This window comes from Onychostoma macrolepis, chromosome 13 (genome assembly GCF_012432095.1).
Source record: "Onychostoma macrolepis isolate SWU-2019 chromosome 13, ASM1243209v1, whole genome shotgun sequence".
NCBI lineage: Eukaryota > Metazoa > Chordata > Actinopteri > Cypriniformes > Cyprinidae > Onychostoma > Onychostoma macrolepis.
This window is the reverse complement of record NC_081167.1, coordinates 32,127,838-32,152,709: the sequence shown is the minus strand read 5'-3', so window position 1 is coordinate 32,152,709 and position 24,872 is coordinate 32,127,838. Positions and strand designations below refer to the sequence as shown.

At 35.4% G+C, this 24,872-nt stretch overlaps 1 protein-coding gene across 1 annotated transcript in view; it reads right to left on the bottom strand.

Annotated features, from left to right (window-relative positions):
• LOC131551794 (serine/threonine-protein kinase 32C-like) overlaps positions 1 to 24,872 on the bottom strand; it is a 76,378-nt gene that overhangs the window by 8,666 nt on the left and 42,840 nt on the right. Inside the window, exons 3-8 of the mRNA XM_058794913.1 lie at positions 21,753 to 21,904; positions 11,335 to 11,508; positions 6,395 to 6,432; positions 6,089 to 6,178; positions 5,005 to 5,108; positions 3,735 to 3,851 (exon numbers count right to left, since the gene is read on the bottom strand). Of these exons, the coding sequence (XP_058650896.1) occupies positions 3,735 to 3,851; positions 5,005 to 5,108; positions 6,089 to 6,178; positions 6,395 to 6,432; positions 11,335 to 11,508; positions 21,753 to 21,904 (675 nt within the window). The remainder of the gene's footprint in view (positions 1 to 3,734; positions 3,852 to 5,004; positions 5,109 to 6,088; positions 6,179 to 6,394; positions 6,433 to 11,334; positions 11,509 to 21,752; positions 21,905 to 24,872) is intronic.

Here is a 24,872-nt window from a genome sequence, read left to right as displayed (position 1 = left end):
ACAAACATCATACAACAAGTATTCACACCACACTTGACTACTGTAATGTGACATATTTCTGAGTAAAACAGAATATAAGGAGCAAAATTAAAGAGGGTTTAATAAAAACATGTATTAACTTGCTCAGAATGCACAGACCCAGCTAACAGCAACATTCTGCCAAAGTTATGAACATGTTCTTCCAGTAACGTTAATAGAATGTTCATTCAGAGTTATCTGGCCTCTGATAATGTTCTCAAAACATTAATCATGGAAAATATTTCTGAAACGTTGGATGTTTATAGAACGTTTTTTAAATGTTACAAGTTTCAGAAAGTTTAGAGAACATTCAAAAGTAACATTCCCATAATGTTTGCAAAAATATAAAAAAAATTGGTGTTTTGAATGTTCAGAGAAATAATGTTTTCATAACTTAATGCAGAACTTCCTCGTTCCGCTCAGGAGATCTCAGGTTTCATTTAAGCATCCGTTTGATTTTTAGGAGCCATTCAGACACTAATGAGGGAACAGGGTTATCTCTTTTGATTGCAGACTTTGTATATCAGCCAATTTGAGCACAGTTTGAAACTTCTAAAACTCTCACATCAGAGAAAACTTGGGTCTTTTTCTCAGGAGAGACGTCTGAAAAGCAAGAAAACTTCACATTTGCATTTATGCATTTAACAGAAATACTTATCTACAGCGACCTACAATAGAGGAGCATAAGCAATTCCTCACAAGCGCATCGCATTTAATAGTAATGCTATTTAGCAGAAACTTGAGATTTAGATAGATGTGCCAGGAACAGATTCTTTATCTTCACATGCATAGTTGAATCTAATAATCATAATTGCTGAATTTAGCAACATCAGCGCTGCTACTGAACTGACTGGAGCTGAAGAACGATAATACTGCTTTGGATTCGGCTCACTGTTGAAGTCTGTATCACTGATTCTGTTCCGTTTCTGCTTAATACTGTGAAGCTGTGTTGTATAAAGCTCTATAAAGGTAAGGTGACATGTCATCTGCTCGTGTAAACAGCAGTTTTATTTGCTGATAAACTCAAGAGTGCGGTCTGCTGTGAACGGCCGCGGGAGCCGCTACAAACGTTGCTCCCTTATCAAGCGAGGGATGATTTTATAAAGCAGTTATAACAGAAACCGTATCTGCTGATGGCTCCAGTGCAGCGTCTGCATCTCTCCGAGACACGAGCGATCGATCGCTGAGACCTACATCAGCCTTTTATACAGATTAATAAACTTATTACATTATGTTTGAATTCAAATTCAATACATTTAAAAAGTTACAAAACCCAAAGTTAATTTTACTTGTATTAAGTTTCCAAATGAGGTCTCATGAAAATCCCAATAGTTTCTCCTATTATTGTTATTTTTATATCTTGTTTTTAATTTAATTTTAGTTCAACTTTCTTTTTTTTTTTTTTTTTAAGTAATTTTGTTCTTGTTTTCTGTCATTTTTATTACTTTTTTAATATGTCTATATAGTTTTTATAATTTTTTCTTTCAGTTTTAGTTTGAATTATTTTAGTAGTTAAGCTAAACAAAAATGAGAAATGATGCTTTGGTAAACAAAAGTAAATAAATAATTCAAAAGTAAAAAAAAAAAATATATATATATATTTTAAAATATTTTATTTCAGTCTCACGAGCGTTTTAGAAGAGATTTCAACTATGTCTCAAAGTGTGCTTAAATTGGCCGATATACCAAAGTAAGCAACACAAAGGTAAGAGATCTTAAGATGAAATCAGATCATTGACTCATTTGTGTCTGTATATCTATTAAAAAACACCTGGATCAAACTGATACTTCAATTAAATCATATAATTGAGAACTGCTGAGCTGAAAGAGGAAGTTCTGAACAACACACTTCCTGTGGGTCCATTTGTTCATCCTACCCACAATGCTCTTCTCCAGTGATTCGTGCACGCAGTATAATCTCCCCATATCTCTCAGCTCTAATAAATGACAGTAATATCTCTCTGTTCTTCACCAATATCTATTCTCCTCTCATAATATTTCTTCTCTCTCTCCAGCGCTCCAGCAGAGCGACACTCGTTTCCTTCATTCATCTTATTTTATTATCTCTCCAGCTCATTATCATCTCCTCCTCTTTCTCTCAGTCTTTCCCTTTATTCTCTCCTGCATCATTAGAGTGTTTTATCCTCCCTTCACTCATTCTGACTCCATCTGCGTTCTGTCTGTTTTCATTTCTCTCTCTCCATCTTCTGTCCATTTCATCCTTATTAACGCAGTTTGTCGAGGTAAAGGCTTTTCGGACTCGGGCAAGGAAGAACTCCCCTAACAACGACACCATAGCAACCACCTAGAACACCCTAGCAACAGCAGATAAATGTGGCAAAACAATCAGAACACATTAACGACCACCCAGAACACCCTAGCAACTACCCAAAACACCCTAGCAACCACCTAGAACATCCTCACAACTACCCAAAACACCTTAGCAACCACATAAAACACAATAGCAACCATTCAAAACAACCTAGCAACCACTTAGAACACCATAGTATCCATCTAGAACACCATAGCAACCACCTTGAAAACCCTAACAACCACCTAGAACACCCTAGCAACCACCTTAAACACAATAGCAACCACTCAAAACAACCTAGCAACCACTTAGAACACCCTAGCAATGTGCACATCATAATTCCATATAGGCTTTTTACATAAATTAAACAATATTATCGATTAATAATCTTACAAATCAGAAACAGCCCAGCAAATAAAATTCATTAAATATCACTCACCACTAAAAGGGCTTCTTCCTGCTCTTCTTCAAAGAGAATTCCTCAATTAAATCCTCATCCGTTATACAAAAATGTCATGCACGTTACACAAACCACTGGCCTGAGTAAATTTGTGACTGCACATAGTAATAATTTAGGAGGCGGATATACTGAGGCATAACTAATTTTCATAATTTGAAAGCACAACTGAATGTCTATGAAACGTCAGTCAACAAAGCATTTTTAAACAATGGAACTTAAAAATTTGAAATAAATTTTATTGCAACCATGTAGCCTATGAATGCATACAAATTGAGATTTTTTTATTTATTTTTTTTAATGAAAGAGAACCTATAGAGTGTGGTCTGCGTTTGGTGCTTGAATTTGTTTTTCAATAATGAGGTCCAAGTTTAATAGCTAAAACACTAGAAGTTAAATTTATAAAAATGTATAATTTTGTTTCTCTATTTAACAACATTCTGTTACATTAGTGAAAGATGTCTTTCCTCAGTTAGTTTGTATGTTTTGCAGCTGGATGTTGTGTTTACGATCAATAATCACATCTCTGCATTCACCCAAACTGATTTGCAGAAATCCCGCTCGCTGTGAAGCAGAAGTGAGGCGGCAGAGGATTCCGCGTGCTCTTAAAGCCACTACTGTACAGACGTGAATCTACATCTCCTTCAGTCTGAGCCGCATTCACTTCACTTTTGCTGTGAAAGAGCTTTACATTTGTATAAGAACTTTTTTATATTAAAAACAAACAAGCGAGCCCTGCCCAGATTTAAAAATCAACTCAAAAGTAACGGAACACATTTCTTTCCATAAAAAGTAACTAAGTAACATAATTAGTTACTTTTTTAGGAAGTAACACAATATTGTAATGCATCACTTTTAAAAGTAACTCCCCCCGACACTGGCTGCTAGGTGCTGGTTCTTGATCTGGAGCATTAGATGTGTATGTTTGTGATGGTCTGTTGACCTCACCTTCCTCAGCAGCGAGATGAGGTCTTTGTGCCAGGATGAGCTGTACTGCACACTGACCGTACTGAACAGCTGCAGCAGAGACTCCACCGAGTTACTGGCGTGGATGTCGTACGGCCTCTGAGACACAGACAGAGAGAGACATAAATGTGTAACGAATTTACATTATAAAATGTTTCTAAAACACTGAAGTCTCCAGTTTTTTGTTCATGATTATGACGTTTTTTTAAAGGTTAGAAAATCATTTCTTACAGTGGTCTACTAACTTTATCTTCACCCAAAACATAATGTTATTTAATATTCTAAATATTTTAAAATGTTCAGTTTTCTTGTCATGATTAAAACATTATTTAACTCTTTACCCCCAACTGCTCCCCGGGCGCCGCTGCATTGACTGCCCACTGCTCACGGTGTGTGTGTGTGTGTGTGTGTGTGTGTGTGTGTGTGTGTGTGTTCACTGCTGTGTGTGTGCACTTGGGTGGTTTAAATACAGAGCACTAATTCGGAGTATGGGTCACCATACTTGGCCACACGTCACGTCATTTTCACTGAACTTTACAGTATAGTGCTCAACACTGATTACTGTCAGGCTTTCAGAATCCTTCATCACTTGAAATTAAGATTAAAATAATTACATTTTAAAGCACAGCCACCACAAAACCAGACTTTAGCTCCTCTTGTTACTGTGAGATCGTTCTGAGGTAAATACAGATTTAAAATCATAACAAGAAATAGTTTATTAACTATGATACTGTTATTGAAATCAAATCTTTGCATAGCTATGACAGAATCTAACAATGCCTTGGAAAAAAACACCTCATCTTAAAAAGTAAAGCATATACATAAACCCAAATAGGAAATAAAACTTTTATCAAATAAGCATGTGTCCTAAACTCCTGAAACATTGGTGTCTCATATTTTAGAGCAGTCGATGCAATTTAGGAAAGAAATCAATTAAATCTGTATGTTGGGAGTGTGTGTGATTATTATAATTTTTTTCGTTAACATTTTCATAAGTAACTGTAATTTAATTACACATTTTTTCTCAGTAACTGTAACAGATTACATTTATATTGTAATTAAATGATGTAATTCTGTTACATGTAACTAGTTACTCCCCAGCACTGGTGGGAGGCGCTATTACACATCTTCTGAAAGAGTACTGAACGTCTGAATCAAAACACGGTGAAGAAGCAGCAGAAATAAGCAATCGCGTATGTAAAATAATGCAATCATCAAACATTAAACGTTAAAAGCTTATAAAAAAACGCACCCAACTTCGCAGAACCTCAAAGACCGTCACGCCCAGCGACCACCAGTCCACCTCGAACGCATAACCGGTTCCCCCGCTCACGAACGACTGGAAGATCTCTGGAGCTGTCAGGAGAACACATGCATTCAGAGCATGATTAAATTATCAGACAAAATGACAGTTGTTCAAACCAAGAACTGCCACTCATGACAAGAGGAGACCGTCTGACCGACTGTTCAGTGTTTTAGTTTAATGTCGTAGTTCGATCAGCTTACTGACTCCAAGGCCTTCAACTGTGCACAACACTTTTGCATTGAATCTCAGGTTTCCTGAAGCTTTAGAAGCGGAGCGTTCTTCAGGGTTCCAATAAATTTGCATGAATTTCCCAGTTGTTTCTGATTTACTGGATCAGGATTAGGGAAAGGATTATTAAACATATTTTATACTCACAATTTCTAAATATTTTAGAATTAGTAGAAGTAGTTAAATGTATATAGATTTGATTACTGTCCATGAATTTTCCAGGTCTAGAAAATACACATTTAAAATGAGTCTTCCTCATATATCTAAGTTAAACCTCATTAGCAAACACATATAAATGTCACGGAACCACTCAGAAACACCCAAAAACACACTAGAAACTGCAAAACAATACACTAAAAAACCAGCAGAGCACATTATCAACTAGGGCTGGGTGTTTTTTTTAGATTGTATCAATAAATTCAAATGTAATGTTTTCCCAAGATTGTTTTAAATCAAGGAATCACAGTTTTGAATAAAAATATTAGCAAACGTTACAATATGATAATACGCCAATGATAACAATTAAGAGATAAATCCTGGTTCTTCAAAGGAACAAAAGGGTGAATCAAAATATGAGTTCTTTTTAGATTTAGTCTCATTTCAAATCATTTTAAGGCCATCTGAACCACTGAGTTTGAGAACTGAAATAGCTGATCAAACAATAATACATCAGTCTGTAAAAAACTGCACAGTAATGTTGGTCTGTACAGAAAATATCAAATGAAAACTGGAAGATGTTCAGAGTTCATCATAATTTCTTGTGTGTCTGGATCTGTGATGTAGATGATGAGACGTCTCTTACCCATGTAAGGCTTTGTACCCGCTAACGCCGTGGCTCGTTCACCGTCCTTGATTATGGTAGCGATGTTAAAGTCTGTTAAATGCGCGTGACCTGAAGAACAACAGACAGACGAGTGACAACCAGACAAGAAGCGGAGCTGAAGCTCAAACGAACGGATGTGAGAACTACTAGAGCAATCCAGGGCAATAATTCCCTCTTTCTAAAAAGGGAACACCACAAATAGACTGAAGAGAACACACTCGTGTCACACACACACACCACGTCTCCTTGAACCATTTCTGAGAGCTTCACACACACGCTTCTCACCTTGCTCGTCCAGGAGGATGTTGTCCGGCTTGATGTCCCTGTGTGGAGAGATCAAGACATCATCACATCAGTTCACATGACATCAACACCTGGACTTTATTTACACGTCAGTTCTCTCTGACCGCATCTGCAGCCGTGTCTTGAAAGCTTCAGCGGCACTTCTTTTGTGTGAATGTTAAGTTCTCAGGGGGCCGTCACACTTTCAACACACTCACTAATTACAACAAGCGCGCGCACACACACACACACACACACACACACACACACACACACACACACTATTTAAGAATAAAGCGGCGTCCAGCTAAAGCCACATTCTGATTCCCTCGCAGCTAATTAACAGAGAGCCGCTCCCCTGCTGTCATGAAGATGCCAGAGAGCATGATGGGATTGATTCACACAGAGATGTGACACACACACACACACACACGCATACAGCAGTGACGCGATTGCAACGCATCACCAGAGATGGCAAAAGTACACACATCCTTCAGTAGAAGTACAGATACTCATGTTTAAAAATACTCTGGTAAAAGTAGAAGTACTGGCTACACTTTTTTACTCAAGTTAAAGTAAAGAAGTATTGCTATGACATTTACTTAAGTAAAAAGTACCCACTGCTACCTGTTTTAGTGTCACGCTGGTAACTGGACCTCACGTCATATTGACACATTATTACAAAATAACTTTCATTTAATATTTTGTTAGCTAATGCATGTATCATGTAGAACAGGGCAGGACTCACACTCATCCATTTAATTTAAAGTATCACATTATGACCATGTGTTGTTGTTCTATCTTATAATGACTTAAATACTATAGATTTAGCAAAATTATACTTTTAAATTGCCTAAATGTCAAAATTAGTATAATAATTACATCATGACAATATATTTAAAGAAAAATCATAATACTGTACATGTTATTGCATGTCATATTTTTCTCTTACCAAAGTTAACCATGGTTTATTACAGTAAAAGTATTGTAACCATGTTTTTTGTTGTTGTTGTTTGTTTGTTTGTTTTTGGCAGATTGATTACAATCTGTTTTAATTTACAACCATAGTTTTACTACATATTTCATGGTTAGACTACAGTTAGTGAAGCAAAACCATGGTTAATTTGTGGTTACCAATGATTTAACTATAAACAGGGTTTTTGGTTTGAATTTTCGTAAGGGTTGTGTTGTTGCTCAGTCTCCTCTAAACGTATTATAAAACAATGTTTTATACCATTTGTTTGCTAAATTAGTACAGTACATAATAATGATGTTATTATACAGTATTTTGAGTGATGATAGTAATTTAGTTTAGTTTACAGTAGGCTATTATTAATCATCTGGCTGCTACTGCTAAGAGTTGCTAGCAGTTTAATTCTTAACTAAGTAAACAAACACAAAACTACAGCCTGTTTACAGATGAAACTGACCTGCACTTGAAGTCATGAACAGGTCAGTAGTTTTGCGTCTCTGATCCACTCCATCCTCGAGTCTCCTGCACTGATTACTCTGATAGAACCGATAGAAACCTTTTAGAGACACGGAGCGTTTCTATGGTGTTCCAATGGTTTCTAGGCAGGTTGTGTTGCTATGGGATTGCTAGGGTATTCTGGGTCGTTGCTAGGGTGTTTCTATGGTGTTCCAATGGTTTCTAGGCAGGTTCTGTTTTTAATGTGTTGCTATGGGATTGCTAGGGTATTCTGGGTCGTTGCTAGGGTGTTTCTATGGTGTTCCAATGGTTTCTAGGCAGGTTCTGTTTTTAATGTGTTGCTATGGAATTGCTAGGGTATTCTGGGTCGTTGCTAGGGTGTTTCTATGGTGTTCCAATGGTTTCTAGGCAGGTTCTGTTTTTAATGTGTTGCTATGGAATTGCTAGTGTATTCTGGGTCGTTGCTAGGGTGTTTCTATAGTGTTCCAATGGTTTCTAGGCAAGTTCTGTTTTTAATGTGTTGCTATGGAATTGCTAGGGTATTCTGGGTCGTTGCTAGGGTGTTTCTATGGTGTTCCAATGGTTTCTAGGCAGGTTCTGTTTTTAATGTGTTGCTATGGAATTGCTAGGGTATTCTGGGTCATTGCTAGGGTGTTTCTATGGTGTTCCAATGGTTTCTAGGCAGGTTCTGTTTTTAATGTGTTGCTATGGGATTGCTAGGGTATTCTGGGTCATTGCTAGGGTGTTTCTATGGTGTTCCAATGGTTTCTAGGCAGGTTCTGTTTTTAATGTGTTGCTATGGAATTGCTAGGGTATTCTGGGTCATTGCTAGGGTGTTTCTATGGTGTTCCAATGGTTTCTAGGCAGGTTCTGTTTTTAATGTGTTGCTATGGGATTGCTAGGGTATTCTGGGTCGTTGCTAGGGTGTTTCTAGGGTGTTCTGGTGGTTTCTAGGCAGGTTCTGTTTTTAATGTGTTGCTATGGGATTGCTAGGGTATTCTGGGTTGTTGCTAGGGTGTTTCTAGGGTGTTCTGGTGGTTTCTAGGCAGTTTCTGTTTTTAGTCTGTTTCTATGGGATTGCTGGGTTATTCTGGGTTGTTGCTACGGTGTTTCTAGGCTGTTATGGATGGCTGCTAGGTGGTTCGTCAAAAGGGTTCATCTCTACATCTTAAGCAAACCCCTACAGACACATGATTTGAGGAATCACAGATGTCTGGAGCATAAACACCAGTATCTCTGCAGCATGAGCTCTGAACTATCAGTCTTTAACCAGAGCAGGATCTGTCGGATGTTTCCAGATGCTCTGCTCACCCTCCTGATTTCAGGAATCCTCCACTCGGACTAATTTTACCTCGGTGGCAGCGTGACACGACACACTGTTGCTAGGAAACACTTCTGCCCAACTTAGCGCAACTAAATAATGCTATAGACAGGAAACGCTCCTTCAGAAACATACAGTGAAATCCACCGCAGAGAAAACAATGTGACTGACTAATACACACACATACTCACACATACACACACACAAACACACACAATATCAAAGCCAGAGAGAGATTCAGTCCACTGCGTTCACTGTCAGTTCTGTTCTAAAGCGTTTATGACGGGGCCCAAAACAAGACAAGCACACATTTATTTGGCACAGGATCCCCGTCTCCCTGAGGAGCCCTGCAGAACTAAACACGCAATTACACAACAAATCCCTGCGAGCAGACGGTATGCACACACACACACACACACACACACACCTTTCCAAATGAGCACACATCATAGACTTCTATTGTTTTAATATAAAGTGAATAATAAAGACTACCAACTAATAATCATTTCACCACTGAGGATGTCAGTACAGCGGATTTCAGTCACATTGAGCTCATTTCTTCATCTGTCCAGTATAAACTGGTTACTAGAAATAAATAAAATCTAAAACTAAGACTGAAACTAAAATAAAAGTAAAATATGAATTAAATATAAATAGTCATGTATAAAATAAAATGTTAAAAAATGACAAAAGAACTAAAATCCTAAAAAAAAAAAAACATTTACGTTACTTGAAATAAAATAAATGTTGACTGAAATGAAATATAATGTACTTAAAATGTACTTAATCTACTTATTTTATTTCAACTAGTTTCCAGTGTAACATTTCTTATTTTTATTTAGTTTAACTTGAACTAACATAACTAAAACTAAAACTGAAATAAAATGAATAAAAACTATATAGACATTAAATAATAATAATAATGATAAAAACACAACATAATAATTAAAAATCTAACTAAATTTAAAATATGAATAATCAAATAAAAATAAATTAAACAAATAGCAATGTATAAAAGTTTTAAAAATGACAAAAGCACAACAAAATTATTTAAAAAACAAACTACAATTAAAACTAAACATAATCAATAAAAATAAAAGCTAACAGTAAAATAAATAAAACTCACTTTAATGTAAAATAAAAAACTATATTACTAAAAATTATAAAATATATATTATATAACACAATGCATTACAATACTGCGTTACTTCCTTAGTTACTTTTTACTTTTTAACTCGCAATTATGACTTTTTAACTCGCAATTGCGAGTTTATATCATTTATATATTATATAACTCGCAATTATGACTTTTTAACTCGCAATTGCGAGTTTATATCACGCAAGTATGATAAAAAAAGTCAGAATTGTGAGATTAATCGCAATTCCCTTTTTGAATTTTTTATTCAGTGGCGGAAATGGGCTTCCATACATTTCCATTTAGTTTAACATAAAATAAAACTAAAACTTGTTTGTTTTTAATATAAAAAGTTCTTGTACAAATGTAAAGCTCTTTCACAGCAAAAGTGAAGTGAATGCGGCTCAGACTGAAGGAGATGTAGATTCACGTCTGTACAGTAGAGGACGCTCAAACTAATCACATGAAGAATATGACGCAGGAGAAGAAACATCAACACTATTCAGCAATAACTCAAATCAAACACTAATGTGTTATTTCTGCTTAGTACGGCTGAATTGGATCATCGAAGCTCAAAGACATCGGTTAATAAAATAGGATTAAATACATAAATGATATTTATTTAATTATTGCAGAGTTTGTATTTGAGTGTTTTTATTGATTGTGAGGAACACTGAATGTGTTTTTGTGCAGGTGAGATGTTGATATTTAGTCTAGAACTACAGTAAGATCATGTTCTTACTCCTGATTTCTCTCAACATGGCAACACCAGAGCTGTCCGTCAATACATGAGAAACACAGGAGCTGGAGTCACTTATTTGAAAAATAACTCCGATATTTCCCTCTAAATTAAAAAGTAATGTGTTACTTTACTAGTTACTTTTAAAAAGTAATCTGATGACGTAACTCGTGTTACTTGTAATGCGACACTGTTGCAATGTGTGTGTGTTATTGTGGTAAACAGGCTGGTGATGGATTATAGGGTTAAAGCGAGTGAAAACACACTGGCTAGAGTGTTGTTGTGTGCAGCTGCTGGTGTTGTTGATGCTGACACACACCTGTGTATGATGTGCTGGCTCTGCAGGTAGTCGAGCGCCAGCGTCATCTCGCACAGGTAGAGCTTCACAGCGTCCTCGGTGAACTGCACGTTCTGCTGCAGATGATAGCGCAGATCTCCTCCTAACAGCAGATCCACCACCATGAACATGTCTTCCTCGTCCTGGAACGAGTACCTGGAGCACAGGGTCAGAGGTCAGAGGAAGTGACATCACACAGCTCTCATTTAACATGCAAATCCCTCTCCTGATGGACTGGAGTGGTTTATGAGCTCTGTAGATGACGTGTGAGATATCGTCACCATCAGAAGCTCTTCTATTGTCTTTCACAGATTGAGGTTTGTTAATTAAAGTTGTAGAGATTATCTGATTTGGACATTTTAATTAAAGTGTCGACACAGTCTACATCAGCTGTCAGTCATCTGTATGCAGACGTTATTCTCAGAGCGAGACGTCCATCAGACGAACTGTTGCTCAACACACACAGAGGAAAGAGACTTCTGTCATCTAATCTCCTGATCTGGAAATCTCTAATCTCCTGAAATCCAAAGTCAGGGAAGCGCAGGTTTATTATGTAACTAAAATTAAAACCCTAGAAAAAAAAAAAAAAGAATTCAAAACTTAAAGCTAATTGCCAAGGCAATATTTCTCATTTCTATGGAAGCCCGTTTCCACCACTGAATTAAAAAAAAAATGTAAAAAAAGGTTATTGCGACTTTTTAATCTCGCAATTCTGACTTTTTAACTCGCAATTGCGAGTTTATATCACGCAAGTATGATAAAAAAGTCAGAATTGTGAGATAAATCGCAATTACCTTTTTTAATTTTTTATTCAGTGGCGGAAATAGGCTTCCATACATTTCCATTTAGTTTAACATAAAATAAAACTAAAACTGAAATAAAAATTAATAAAAACTATACAGACATAAAAAAAATTTAAATGACAAAAACCTTACCAAAACTTTAACAAAATGTAAAACAGAATTAAAACAATTAAATATTTTATTCAGAAAATAAAATGTAAAAAATTATTTCAGCATTTATTTTTAAGTAGTTTAACTTGATGTATTAAAATAACTGAGATGGCAATAGAAATTAATAAAAACTATATAGACATATTTTAAAAACATTAAGAATTATAAAAACAACATTACTAAAACTTTAATTACATTTGAAATATTAATAATTTAAAAAAATATTTCATTCAGAAATAAAATGTTTACAAAAACTATGCTTATTTCAGCTAGTTGCCAAGGCAACATTTTCATTTAATTTATTTAGCTTAAAATAAAACTGAAATAAAAATTTATGAAAGCGATATAGACACATTGTCACATATGACAAAAACACAACAAAATTGCTAAAATGTAACTCAAATTATTAATAATTCTAAATATTAATAAAAATATGAATGCAAAATGTAATTCCAAATATATATGACCCTGCAGCACAGAAGCAGTCATAAGCAGCACAGCTATATCTGCAGCAATAGCCAACAATACACTGTATGAGTCAAAATTATACATTTTTCTTTTATGACAAAAATCATTAGGATATTAAGTAAAGATTATGTTCCATGAAGATATTTAACAAATTTCCTACCGTAAATATATCAAAACTTCATGTTTGATTAGTAATATGCATTGCTAAGAACTTCATTTGAACAACTTTAAAGGTGATTTTCTCAATATTTTGATTTTTTTGCACCCTCAGATTCCAGATTTTCAAATAGTTGTATCTCAACCAAATATTGTCCGATCCTAACAAACCATACATCAATGGAAAGATTATTTATTCAGCTTTCAGATGATGTATAAATCTCAATTTTGAAAAATTGACCCTTATGACTGGTTTTGTGGTCCAGGGTCACATATTATTAAAATTCAAAATATTAATAAAAATTGGAACTGTAATAAAAACTATAACAGTATATCAGTGATACTAAAATAACACTGGTGAAGCATCACGAGTCATTCGTTTCAGCTGCTGATCACAGGAATGAAGTTTCCATTTCACACTGAATATTTGCGAGTCCCTCGTTCTCATTATATTCTCATGAGATGCTGTGAGGACTCTCTGAGCGGTGTGTGTGTGTGACTCTCCTATCAGAGCACTTCAGAGCTCATTTCCCGTCTGTAAGAGGCCGCAGGTCTGAGAGCCAATCATCACCACATCTATTATAGATCTGGCCGCTCTCCATTCACTCTGACAAAGACAGCATCACACTGAGTCAGACGGCTCATATTAAAGATCACGGGGTCAGCGGAGAGACGAGGGACGCGCGAGGATGTCAGGAGCCGCTCTCAGACTCAGATCTTTGAGACCCGCAGATCAGTCCGATTAAAGTGAGAGCTTCACACACAAATCACCTTTTATTCATCCTCACGTCAGTCAAGACCTGTATGAGCGACTGACTTCAGGAAAAGAAGATATTTCGAAGAATGCTGGAAACAAAACTGGGATAAAAAACCCCAGACATTTCTTAAAATATCTTCTTTTGTGTTGCTAAAGAAGGCAAGAGGGGAGTAAATAATGAGAGAATTATCATTGTTGTGTGAATTAAGACAAATGCTTTTGTTTTATTCCCAAGAACCTGCTGGAACGGACAGAAACACACAGAATAGTGAGTTTTTTACACTGTAAGCAAAAAAACGCAAAACTGTGGAAAAACAGAGAAGGTACTGCTAATTTTCTGCCAGGATCTGTTCACATTTACAAGCATTTGCTTTAATTTTCCTGAAACTAAACGCAATGCAATGCACACTTCAAAATATGGGTGAAACACCTGTGAAAAATCAGTCTGGAAAATTCCTTCAAATTAACACAGTATACTGTGCCCTGTGCCTTTTATTTTATTTTTCTGATTAGACAAAACTCTGATTTTTGTTTTTAGCAATCAAATCAGTTTTGTGAACAGCGGAAACCACATGAAAACCAAAGTTTACAATATTATATTTTGGATACATTACAATCTGAATGGTGAAACCCAGCGTGGCTTTTTTATCCCTCCCCCATCAATTAACGTCTTCAGAAGCCAAAAGCTGCGTATTTGTAAGAAACAAATCCATCATTAAGACGTTTTTAACTAAAATACGAATCCATAATAACTCTTCCTCCAGTAAACAGTGCATCTGCTGTTGTCTCTCACATCAAAATCCAGCCACGTGTTTGTTTAGAGCTGTTTTGTACTGTTTTAAAAGCTGCTTGATCTGCAGATTTCTCTCCTGATTCAGACCAGAACACTTCTTCACTGGAGGAAGAGTTATTATGGATTATAGACTCGTATTTTAGTTAGAAACGTCTTAATGCTGGATGTGTCTCAGCTTTTGTCTTCTCCAGATGTTAACTGATGGACTGGAGTGCTGTGGATTACTGTGATGTTTTTATCAGACTCTCATTCTGACGGCACCCATTCACTGCAGAGCATCCATTGCTGAGACACTGATGCAGAGACACATTTCTACAAACCTAATGAAGAAACAAACTCATCTACACTGCCATTCAAAAGTTTGGGTTCAGTAAGATTTTTAATATTTTTAAAGAAGTTTCTTCTGCTCATCAAGGCTGCATTTATTTGGTTAAAAATACAGAAAAAGAAAAAAGCCAGTAATATTGTGAAAAAGTGGGTTAAAGCTGCAGCATGTCAGTAAGAGAACAGGGACCGAGGGGAGCGATGGCCTTTATTCGCTCCCACACCACAGCAGGAGCGCGAGGAGGAAGGTTAGCAGACTGGAAAGAGTCCGAGAGGCTGAAATAATCAGGCCATGATGACAAATGAGACGAGGGATGCAGAGAGAGAGAGAGAGGAACACATGCAGAGGAAAACAGAGGGAGTACAACATTTCGTTAAAAAATTCGCAGTGTCCCAGATAGAACGGAGCGCTTGTCTGCACTTCACGAGCGACTCGAGGCGACACACACGCACACACTCGGTTCCTCAGAGTATTTCTCCTGAATGTCCCGCAGCCAACGCCTCTCCGCTGGCCTTATTTCACAAGGTGCCTTCATAAGGAACGTCCCGAATGAACTTCACAAGTTTCCTGAGCTGAGAAGTTGAGGAAAGTTCCAGCAGAGCGGAGACGAGCGTCCTCTACCACAGACACGCTGGACGGGATCAAGTGTCTCCACGTGAAGAGATCAAGGAGAAAATAAGGAGTCGAACGTCTTTTACAAAACCTGAACTCACAGGAAAGACAAAGAAGGAGTAATTAACCTAAAACTGCAACACAAAAGAAGATATACTGAAAAATGCCTTTGTCCACAGTGAAAGTCAATGAGGTCCAGTGTTGTTTGGTTCCCAAAGTTCTTCAAAATATTTCCCACAGAAGAAAGATGACATGACGGAGAGTAAAAACATCAACAGATCAGAACAGAACAGGATCGGTGGGCGGGGCTAAAGAGGCAGCAATGTAGAATTGTGGGCGGGGCTAAACAGGCAGGGCTGTAGGATCGGTGGGCGGGGCTAATCAGCAGCAATGTAGAATTGTGGGCGGGGCTAAACAGGCAGCGATGTAGGATCGGTGGGCGGAGCTAATCAGCAGCAACGTAGAATTGTGGGCGTGGACAAACATGCAGCGATGTAGAATCGGTGGGCGGGGCTAAACTGGCGGCGATGTCGAGGTGCTCTTTTTCTGTGGAGGCGGTGCTTATCCACACTATTATGTCATAGAGTAGAACATGCCACAAGCTGTTGTTTTTGTAGACTGCCTTCAATATAAGCTGTTTTTAGACTAACGAGAAAGTTCTGAAACTTACATGATGTCTTTAAAGTACAATGAACTCTTATATGAAAAAAAAATCAAGAGAATTTTGGTTTCTCAGTTCATGAACCCTATAAGTATTTTTGGTCTTCATAATGTCTAATGTGTATTTTATATATTTTTTATTTTTAATCAATACTAAGCACCTTACTTTAATAATATTTTTAAATATAATTTGTTATTATTATATCGTACATTTATTTTTTGTTCTTTCATTATTTAAAATATAAAAATATACGTCAACTGAAATAAAATATTGCAAACTTTATTGCAGCTAGTTGCCAACATTTCTCATTTTAATTTATCTTGATTTACTAAAATAACTAAAACTAAATAATGAAATAAAATAAATGAAAACTATTTATAAATTTAAATAAAATAAATAAATGTGACAAAAACAACAAAATTAAAAATATTAAGAATTAAAAAATAAGCATTTTATTCAGAAATAAAATAAAACGTAAAAAAACATACTTGTTTCATTTAGTTGCAAACACAACATTTCTAATTTTTATGTACTAAAATAACTAAAACTGAAATAAAAATGTATAAAAACTACATAGACATATTTTTTTAAACTAATAAAAGTGACTAAAACGCAATTAAAAAAAATTACTCAAATTTTAAGCAAAATTTGATTGAAAATGAAAATATAAAAATGATTAATAAAAAAATATAATAGTATTGCAATGATACTAAAATAACTTATTAACTAACTAAAATAGACCATTCCCATAAAGTACTTTAAATTGAAACTGAAACAGAGACAGCAGCTCAGACCCTTTGAGGATCTGATATTGAGTCATAAGTGAGATCTGGTGTGATTCATCAGTCAGATGATGTTCGTTCGCTCAGGTCTGACCTCCGTCTGTGTGATGGAGGTGCTCATTGTGTGTGTGTTTATGCGACGGAGCCGTTCTCCCGCTGCTTCATGACTCAGAGTGGGTAAATGGATACAGTAATTACAACTTTCTGCAGACGTGACATTTTAAAGGCTTAAAGAGACTCTGTGCTTCCTGTGAGGAGGAGGAAGCCCTCTTTATTTCCCAGCCTACAGCAGAATCTCCTCTGACTTACAGAGACGCGGCTCTTCAAAGCTCAGTGTTTTCAGGAGAGACACATGAAAGCTGCTTCTGAGAGAAAAGAGAAAATCTTCTCTGCTTCAAAACAATCATTATGTATACACTGTGTGTTGAGATGAAGTTGTCAATGTCAAGCTGTCCTTCACTGCTTCACATACTTCAGTGTTTGACAAAGTGTTACTGTCCTTCAAGAACTTCACACACACACACACACACACACATAGACAGAGGACAGAACATCTATTGCTCTTGTATAAAGCCCATTTTGATTGTTTGTTTTTTTTTGTTCTATTTTCTAAAGAAAATGGCCATGATTCACAAACACTACAGGCAACACACACACACACACACACACACTGAAGTTTGATCACATCACTCTCAGCACTAGAACTAGTGAGGATTGACTAAAACAGCACAGATTATTAGAGACTAGTCCTACAGCTAAACAAACCCCAAAACATCAGTACTGTATCACGTTCACGTCTGGGGCTGCATTCACAAACTTCTTCAACAAACAACGATAAATTCATAAGAATGTTCATAAGAGTGCAATTCTTGAACAAAGTTTTAAAAAAACATTTCTCAATAAAATGACAGGTTTGCTGTTGTCTGATCATGTAACCTGATCTCATGAATCTGCGTTTCAATGGCATGATTTTCTGTTTCTATTTTGCATACTATTTATATGCAGAAATGGACTTTGAGTGCAATGGTTAGGTTTAGGGGTGTGGGGTAGGTGCGCCAAAATGCGTATTATATGCACGTCAAACACGTGCGTATCGTATGCATACAAAAAAAAAAATAAAATAGTGCTATTGATATGCATTTTCATGAGAACGGGTTCGATCATGAGATGGCCTTGTCTAATTCAACCATTATCAACTAAAACTAAAACTATTACAAACATTTCTATTAATTTAAATAATGCCAAAAAAAAAAAAAAAATTCTCTAAATATAAATATTAGATGAAAAACAAAAATAAGAAATGTTGTCTTGGCAACTGACTGAAATATGATTAGGTTGAAGCACTACTAAGAAGAAGTGGAAATAAATTAAACCTTTAAGTTTTTATTTATTTTCAGTTTTTTTTCTAAAAATGTTACTAAAATTAAAATGAAAACTGAAAATTTAAAAATAATTAAAAATAATAATAAAAAGTCTACTACAAATACTAATTGTTTTTTTTTTGTATTACATGAATATATTAAATAATCAATGAATTAATTTATTAAATGACATATTAAATAATGAACAACACTTAATATTTGAAACAACCCAATTAATTAATTAAACATCGTACTTTTGGGGATTTAAGACAACTGAAGAAGTTATTTATGATGATTTTTTTGGAAGATCCTTTTTGAAAATTCAAATTCTTCTTATTTTCAGCCTTTTAGAACAATCTTAAGAAAAAAAGATGAGAACATTATTAAGAAGATTTTTTGTTTTAAACAAAATATACTTAACGTTTACCCTAACATTTGACTTTTTTAGTTTAAATAAGAAGAAAATAGAAGTTGATCTGTGAATCCGGCCCCTGGAGACACACGCACACACACACACACACACACACACACACACACACACACACGCACAGAGAAGCTACAGCAAATCTAGTTTGTGCTTGTAGAAGGCACAACAAAATTCAATTAACTTCTGATCTGAGTGCGTCTGTCAGAGAAACACTATTCAAATCACACCACAAACAGCAAACACTGCGAGCGTCCGTCACAGAATGAATCACAGACGAGACTGTCCTCAAACAGGACTTATTTTGTTTTGAAGAATGTGTGAATGTAGTAAAATTTTTAAAAATTAGAATTGTAAAAAAAAAAAGTGCAGTCTCTGCAGTCTCTCTATCTATCTCTCCATCTCTATCCCTCTCTTATGAAAGCCCGCTTCCAACACTGAGATAAAAATCAATTACATTTTTTTCTATTCACTTTATCAAATTTTTTCTCAGGATTGCATGATGCAAACTCATAATTGCATGTCAGAATTGCAGGCTGTAAATATTTTTTTTTTGGAATTGCGAATTTTTATCATGCAATTCTGAGAAAAAAGTCACAATTACCTTTCTTTTTAATTTTTTTTATTCAGTGTTGGAAACGAGCTTCCATGCTCTCGGGTTGGCAGTGATTAGGAACAAAAAGCAGGCAGATGCCTTGATTTTTGATTCTCTCTCTGATGAAGTTTATTTCTCCACACCTTGTGGTTTCTGTCAGGTGCGCAGCTGTGGATCCAGACGCTGATGTTTCCACCCGTATGGGCCGCTTGAGCACTAAACCACAGGTAATATTTATAAACGAGGAGACGGTGTGTGCATATGCTGGCCTGATGAAGCGCCTCCATCATGAGCGAGAGAAAGAGAGCCATTGTTTAACAGATGGAGACTGGAAGAGAGCTGTCATGCTGGAGCAGCGTGGGAGAGAGAGAGAGCGCTGCAATATGCATGAGAGACGCATTGTGTTCGGCCTTGCATTCTCTGCGTTTGTCATTCTGTACAGCTTTGGCTTTTGAAGACGGCCGATCAGGAGCAATTTAGAGTGGTTTTTCTCCTTCAGGTCCATGCAGTTTTGATGTGGAATGAGCGATTATCTACAGAAAAGGACAGCATTCTGATGCTCAGACGGACCGGACGCTCACAGACGCTCCCTCAAATCATCATCACAGATGACTTCATACTGAATTTACATTCATGCATTTGGCAGATGCTTTTATCCAAAGCCACTTACAGTCCATTGCATTCAAGGTTTAGACTTTATCAGTTCATGCATTCCCTGGGAATCGAACCCGTGAGATTTGCATTGCAAGCGAATTGCGTAAAAATATTCTATGCATTTAAATTACACAGTTAATAAATAACTAAATCATTAAATAACAAATTAGACAATAAAGTGATGCATTTAATGAATTAATCATCTTGATTTTGGGGTTTTAAGACAAGTTGGAGGTTATCCTAACTTTAAGAAGTTATTTATGATGTTTTTTAAATACATTCTTTTCAAGAACTCAAATTCTCACGTTTAATCAGGAAAATATTTTTAAAAAGTATTTGTTAAATACAAAATATATTTCGCTTTTACGTTAAAAGTAAGAATCTAAAATTTCTATTCATTTAGATAAACATAAACTGATAAACAAACTTATATTTGTCAGTCATACATAAACGGTCATGTCATAGTTTATTATGAACTATTTGCATCTGTTCCATTTAAATAATCATTTTCAAAATGCATTTTTTAAATTACTTAGAATCAGCACAAATCTGTTTATTGTGAAAACAATTACATTTATTCAGTTAAAAAGTATGAAAATTGTTAAAGCACATGAGACTGAAACAAACTTGATTTACTGATGATAAATATATAAACCTGGTTATTGTGTATTTAAAACACATTCAGTTTATTAGTGCTATTACAGAAATCTGACCTGTTTCACTTATGCATGACAGACAAATATAAATCACATTAAGTTTATTAGTTTGTTTATGTTAAAACAGTGTAATCCGAATTGATGGACTTTTTTTCATGCAATTCAAATACATAAATCCTAAACTTTTTGGAGTGTATTTTTTTCTGTATTATCTCTACAACCATTTGCAGAGAATTCTGCATCAAATTTCAAATCAATATTTTACAAGCCGCTCTGTTATTGTAATATAATCTACTTCAGATAAACAACAAAAAGCTCAGCCTAAATGAAACACAGACGCGCACCAAACTAATGCTTTACATCAGTCAGACAGCTCTGATGTGTGAACATATCGAGACGAGAGATGGCGTTTAATCGATAAAAATAAGATCATTCTCCATGTCTTCATATAACACTGAGCGCTAACATATAAAAACAAAGCCTGTAGAACTGAGAAGTGATGAAGCGTTTCATCGCTTAAAAACAGCCTTAAAGATGACCTGAGCGTATAAAGAGGAAGAAGATGATGATGATAAACTCATTTATTACTCATACTGGCTTTCTCTCAAATCTCAGTTCCTGTGACGTCAGACAATCAGATATGTGAGATTACTGGAATGATCTCGTTTCTGGTTGAGCTGCCACATTAAACAGATTAAGAGAGTTTAACAGTGTTTACAGGCATCATGTTGTGCATTTTTCATTCGGTTTGTTCCCTGAGGTCACTAATGCAAAAAAAAGAGCAGATGTTAGTTTTCCGGCGTTTCTCAGTAATTGCATCTATTCTATTCAAAACAATAGTTCACCACAAAATGAAAATGTGCTGAGAATGATGAGATGAGTTTGTTTCAATTTGTCTCTGCATCAGTGTCTCAGCAATGGATGCTCTGCAGTGAATGGGTGCCGTCAGAATGAGAGTCCAAACAGCTGATGGACTGGAGTGCTGTGGATTATTGTGATGTTTTTATCAGCTGTTTGGACTCTCATTCTGACGGCACCCATTCAAACCTGATGAAGAAACACACTCATCCTGATCTTGGACTTTTCCAGCATTTCTGGGTGAACTATTCCTTGAAGTTGCACATATGTAAAAATAAAGATGGAAAAACAAGTGCCATCATCATGCACATGCAGAAGACAAGAGAGAAAGCACAGGGTAGTCACCAGAGGTTTACTAAAAACACATGTTCAATCTCCTGAAGGATCTCAAGCTCTCTAAAGACGTTCCGGACCTCATCCCGCTCAATGCACTGCTGCTTGTTCATGTACTTCATGGCGTACATCTTCTCCGTGTCCCGTTTCTGCACGATGCACACCTGAAACACACACAGAACACGCAATGAGGAAGACAGCACAGGCTGCGAACGACGAGAACAACATGAGGGAACATATGCCTCATCACAGACCCACGTCCTATTAATAACACGCCCGCTTCGACGGCATCATTCGGGTCAGAGGTGCTTTACGAGCACAGAATCTGCATTAAAAGCTCATTAAATGATAATGAAGAGTGTGTGTGATGTGAGACAGAGATAAAGGTCAAAACACAGTCAGGACTCGGGGCAGCAGACGGGTCACATGGACTCGCTAATATCTTATATCACTGCAAATGCATAAGTGTCCCTGGAGCACAGAAGCAGTCATAAGCAGCACAGCTATATTTGCAGCAATAGCCAACAATACACTGTATGGGTCAAAATTATACATTTTTCTTTTATGACAAAAATCATTAGGATATTAAGATCATGTTCCATGAAGATATTTTGTAAATTTCCTACCATAAATAAATCAAAACTTGATTAGTAATATGCATTGCTAAGAACTTCACCCTCAGATTCCAGATTTTCAAATTGTTGTATCTCAGCCAAATATTGTCCAACAAACCATACATCAATGGAAAGATTATTTATATTTATAAAATTGACCCTTATGACTGGTTTTTCACTATTTAGTCTCTTCTAGAAATTCACAGACATTAATAAAACAATATAATATATAGTTTTAGTATATAATATTAAATAATTAATACATAATAAATAACAATAATGTTTTTATTTTTCTCTAATTATTATGAGCTTGCATGAGCAGATATCCAATGCATGAATCAGTGTAAAAACAGATTCACAATATAAAATCCTTCAAAACTAAAAACTCAAAACTGATATTATAAAACAGACAGTTTAGAATCTAGATTCGGATTCAACAAAATTACAGACAACACCCATAACGCTAGACAAAATTACAAAATAAAAGCCCTTCAAAAACATGTCAAAACACTGAATGAGATGTTACAGTAACTACAGGACAAATTATTGAATGTGAATAAAAAGAGTAAAATTGTAAAATTGTAAAATTACTAGATTTTACAGTGATTGTAAAATCGTAAAATTGTAAAATTACTAGATTTTACAGTGATTCTCCACTGAGGTTACATAGTTAACCAGTAGGTGGCGCCAAGTGACCGTCTTTATGAGTGAGTCGTTTGAATAATTCATTCAGGCGATTCGTTCTAAAGAACAGATTCATTCAGGAACAAAACAAGTGAGTGATTTAATCCTTCATTCAAACGATTTGTTCAAAAACACGGATTCATTCAAGAACAAAACAAGCGAGGCACAGAATCAATAATTAATTCAAGCAATTTGTTCATAAACACGGAATCATTCAGGAACAAAACATGTGAGTCATTGAATCTTTCATGCAACTGACTCGTTCATAAAAATGGATTTGCTCAGGAATAAAACAAGTGAGTCATCAAATCATTCATTTAAATAATGTATATGGATCTGTTCCAGAACAAAACAAGCGAGTCATTCATTCAAAAGTATGAATTCATTCAGGAACAAAACAAGTGAGTCATCAAATCATAAATTCAAATAATTTGTTCAAAAGCAGGAATTTGTTCAGGAATAAAACAAGCGAGTCATGGAATCATTAATTTAAGAAAAATATGTTTATATATTAAATATATTTATATATAATAGAAATTATATGACTATAAATATATAAATTTAAATGCAATATTTTCAAAATATATACTGTATGTGTGTGTATTTATATATAAATAATAAATATACACAGTACACACACATATTATGTAAACAAAAACTTTTATTTTGCGATTAATCACGATTAATCGTTTGACAGCACTAATTTTTTCCCTCGCGCGCACTGCTGTTTTTACTCACCACATTCTCTTAATTAGGGATGTAACGATATCAAAATCTCACAATACGATAATATCGCGATATGAAGTCCATGAAAAAATATTTATTGCAATATTTAAAAAAAAAGACTAATGAAGAATTGGAAAAAAATTTAACTTGTGTACATTTTAAAGTTAAATGATTCTATCTAATGCAGTTTGAGAGTTCAGAGTTCAGAGCTCCAACCCATGTTCTTAACTGAGAAACTTAAGTCAGAAAAAAGTGAATTGTACCTGAACTTTAAAGGGAACTCAACCCTCTTTTTATTTGTGATATACTGTCTCAGTCTAAATTACACTCATACTGGTGTTTTAGGAAGCCAAACAATAATAATAACAACATCAACAATGACAGTAATAGCAGCAAAAACAGACTTGATGAAGGAATTAAGCATATTGTGCTTTCGGTTTGAGTTCGTTTGACAGACACTGTGCCAAAGCATCATGGCACAAAACACAACTTTAAAGACCTTTTATGTTAGAATAAGAAGTTTACATACATTTTAAAAACGACATCTTTTTGCCCGGAAGACCTATCGTTTCATATCGTCATGTGACCACGATAATATCGAGACAGTTTTGCTATCGCGATATCACGATATTGATACTATTCAGCAAGATTTTTTTTTTTTATCTCTGCTTCTACAAAATTATGAATAAAGAACGTGCATCGGGTCTGTTTTTGCTTTTTTATGATTTTATTCAATTTATGAAGGTGCTGTAAATTGAATCGTTATATAGTAATTGTACAATACTATCAGATTTTGTACATGCAACTTAAATTAAATTAAAATTCTTTTGTGTTCAACTTGTAATTACAATCTTTCCGAACATGAGTTGAATGCACCATCTCAGAACGTTCCCCTAACAACCCCATATGGTTCCCATTTTGTCATTTTTGTAGGAATCAATTAAAAACGTTCTGGGAACATTACGGCAACGTTCTATAAATAAAACTTTCCAACAGTGAATGTTAACATGTCTGTCCTTGGAACATTCTGAGAACCAGAAACTAACGTTCACAGAACGTTCTGTTTACCAAAACATTGTTAGCTAGGATAAAACCAATGAAAGACAAA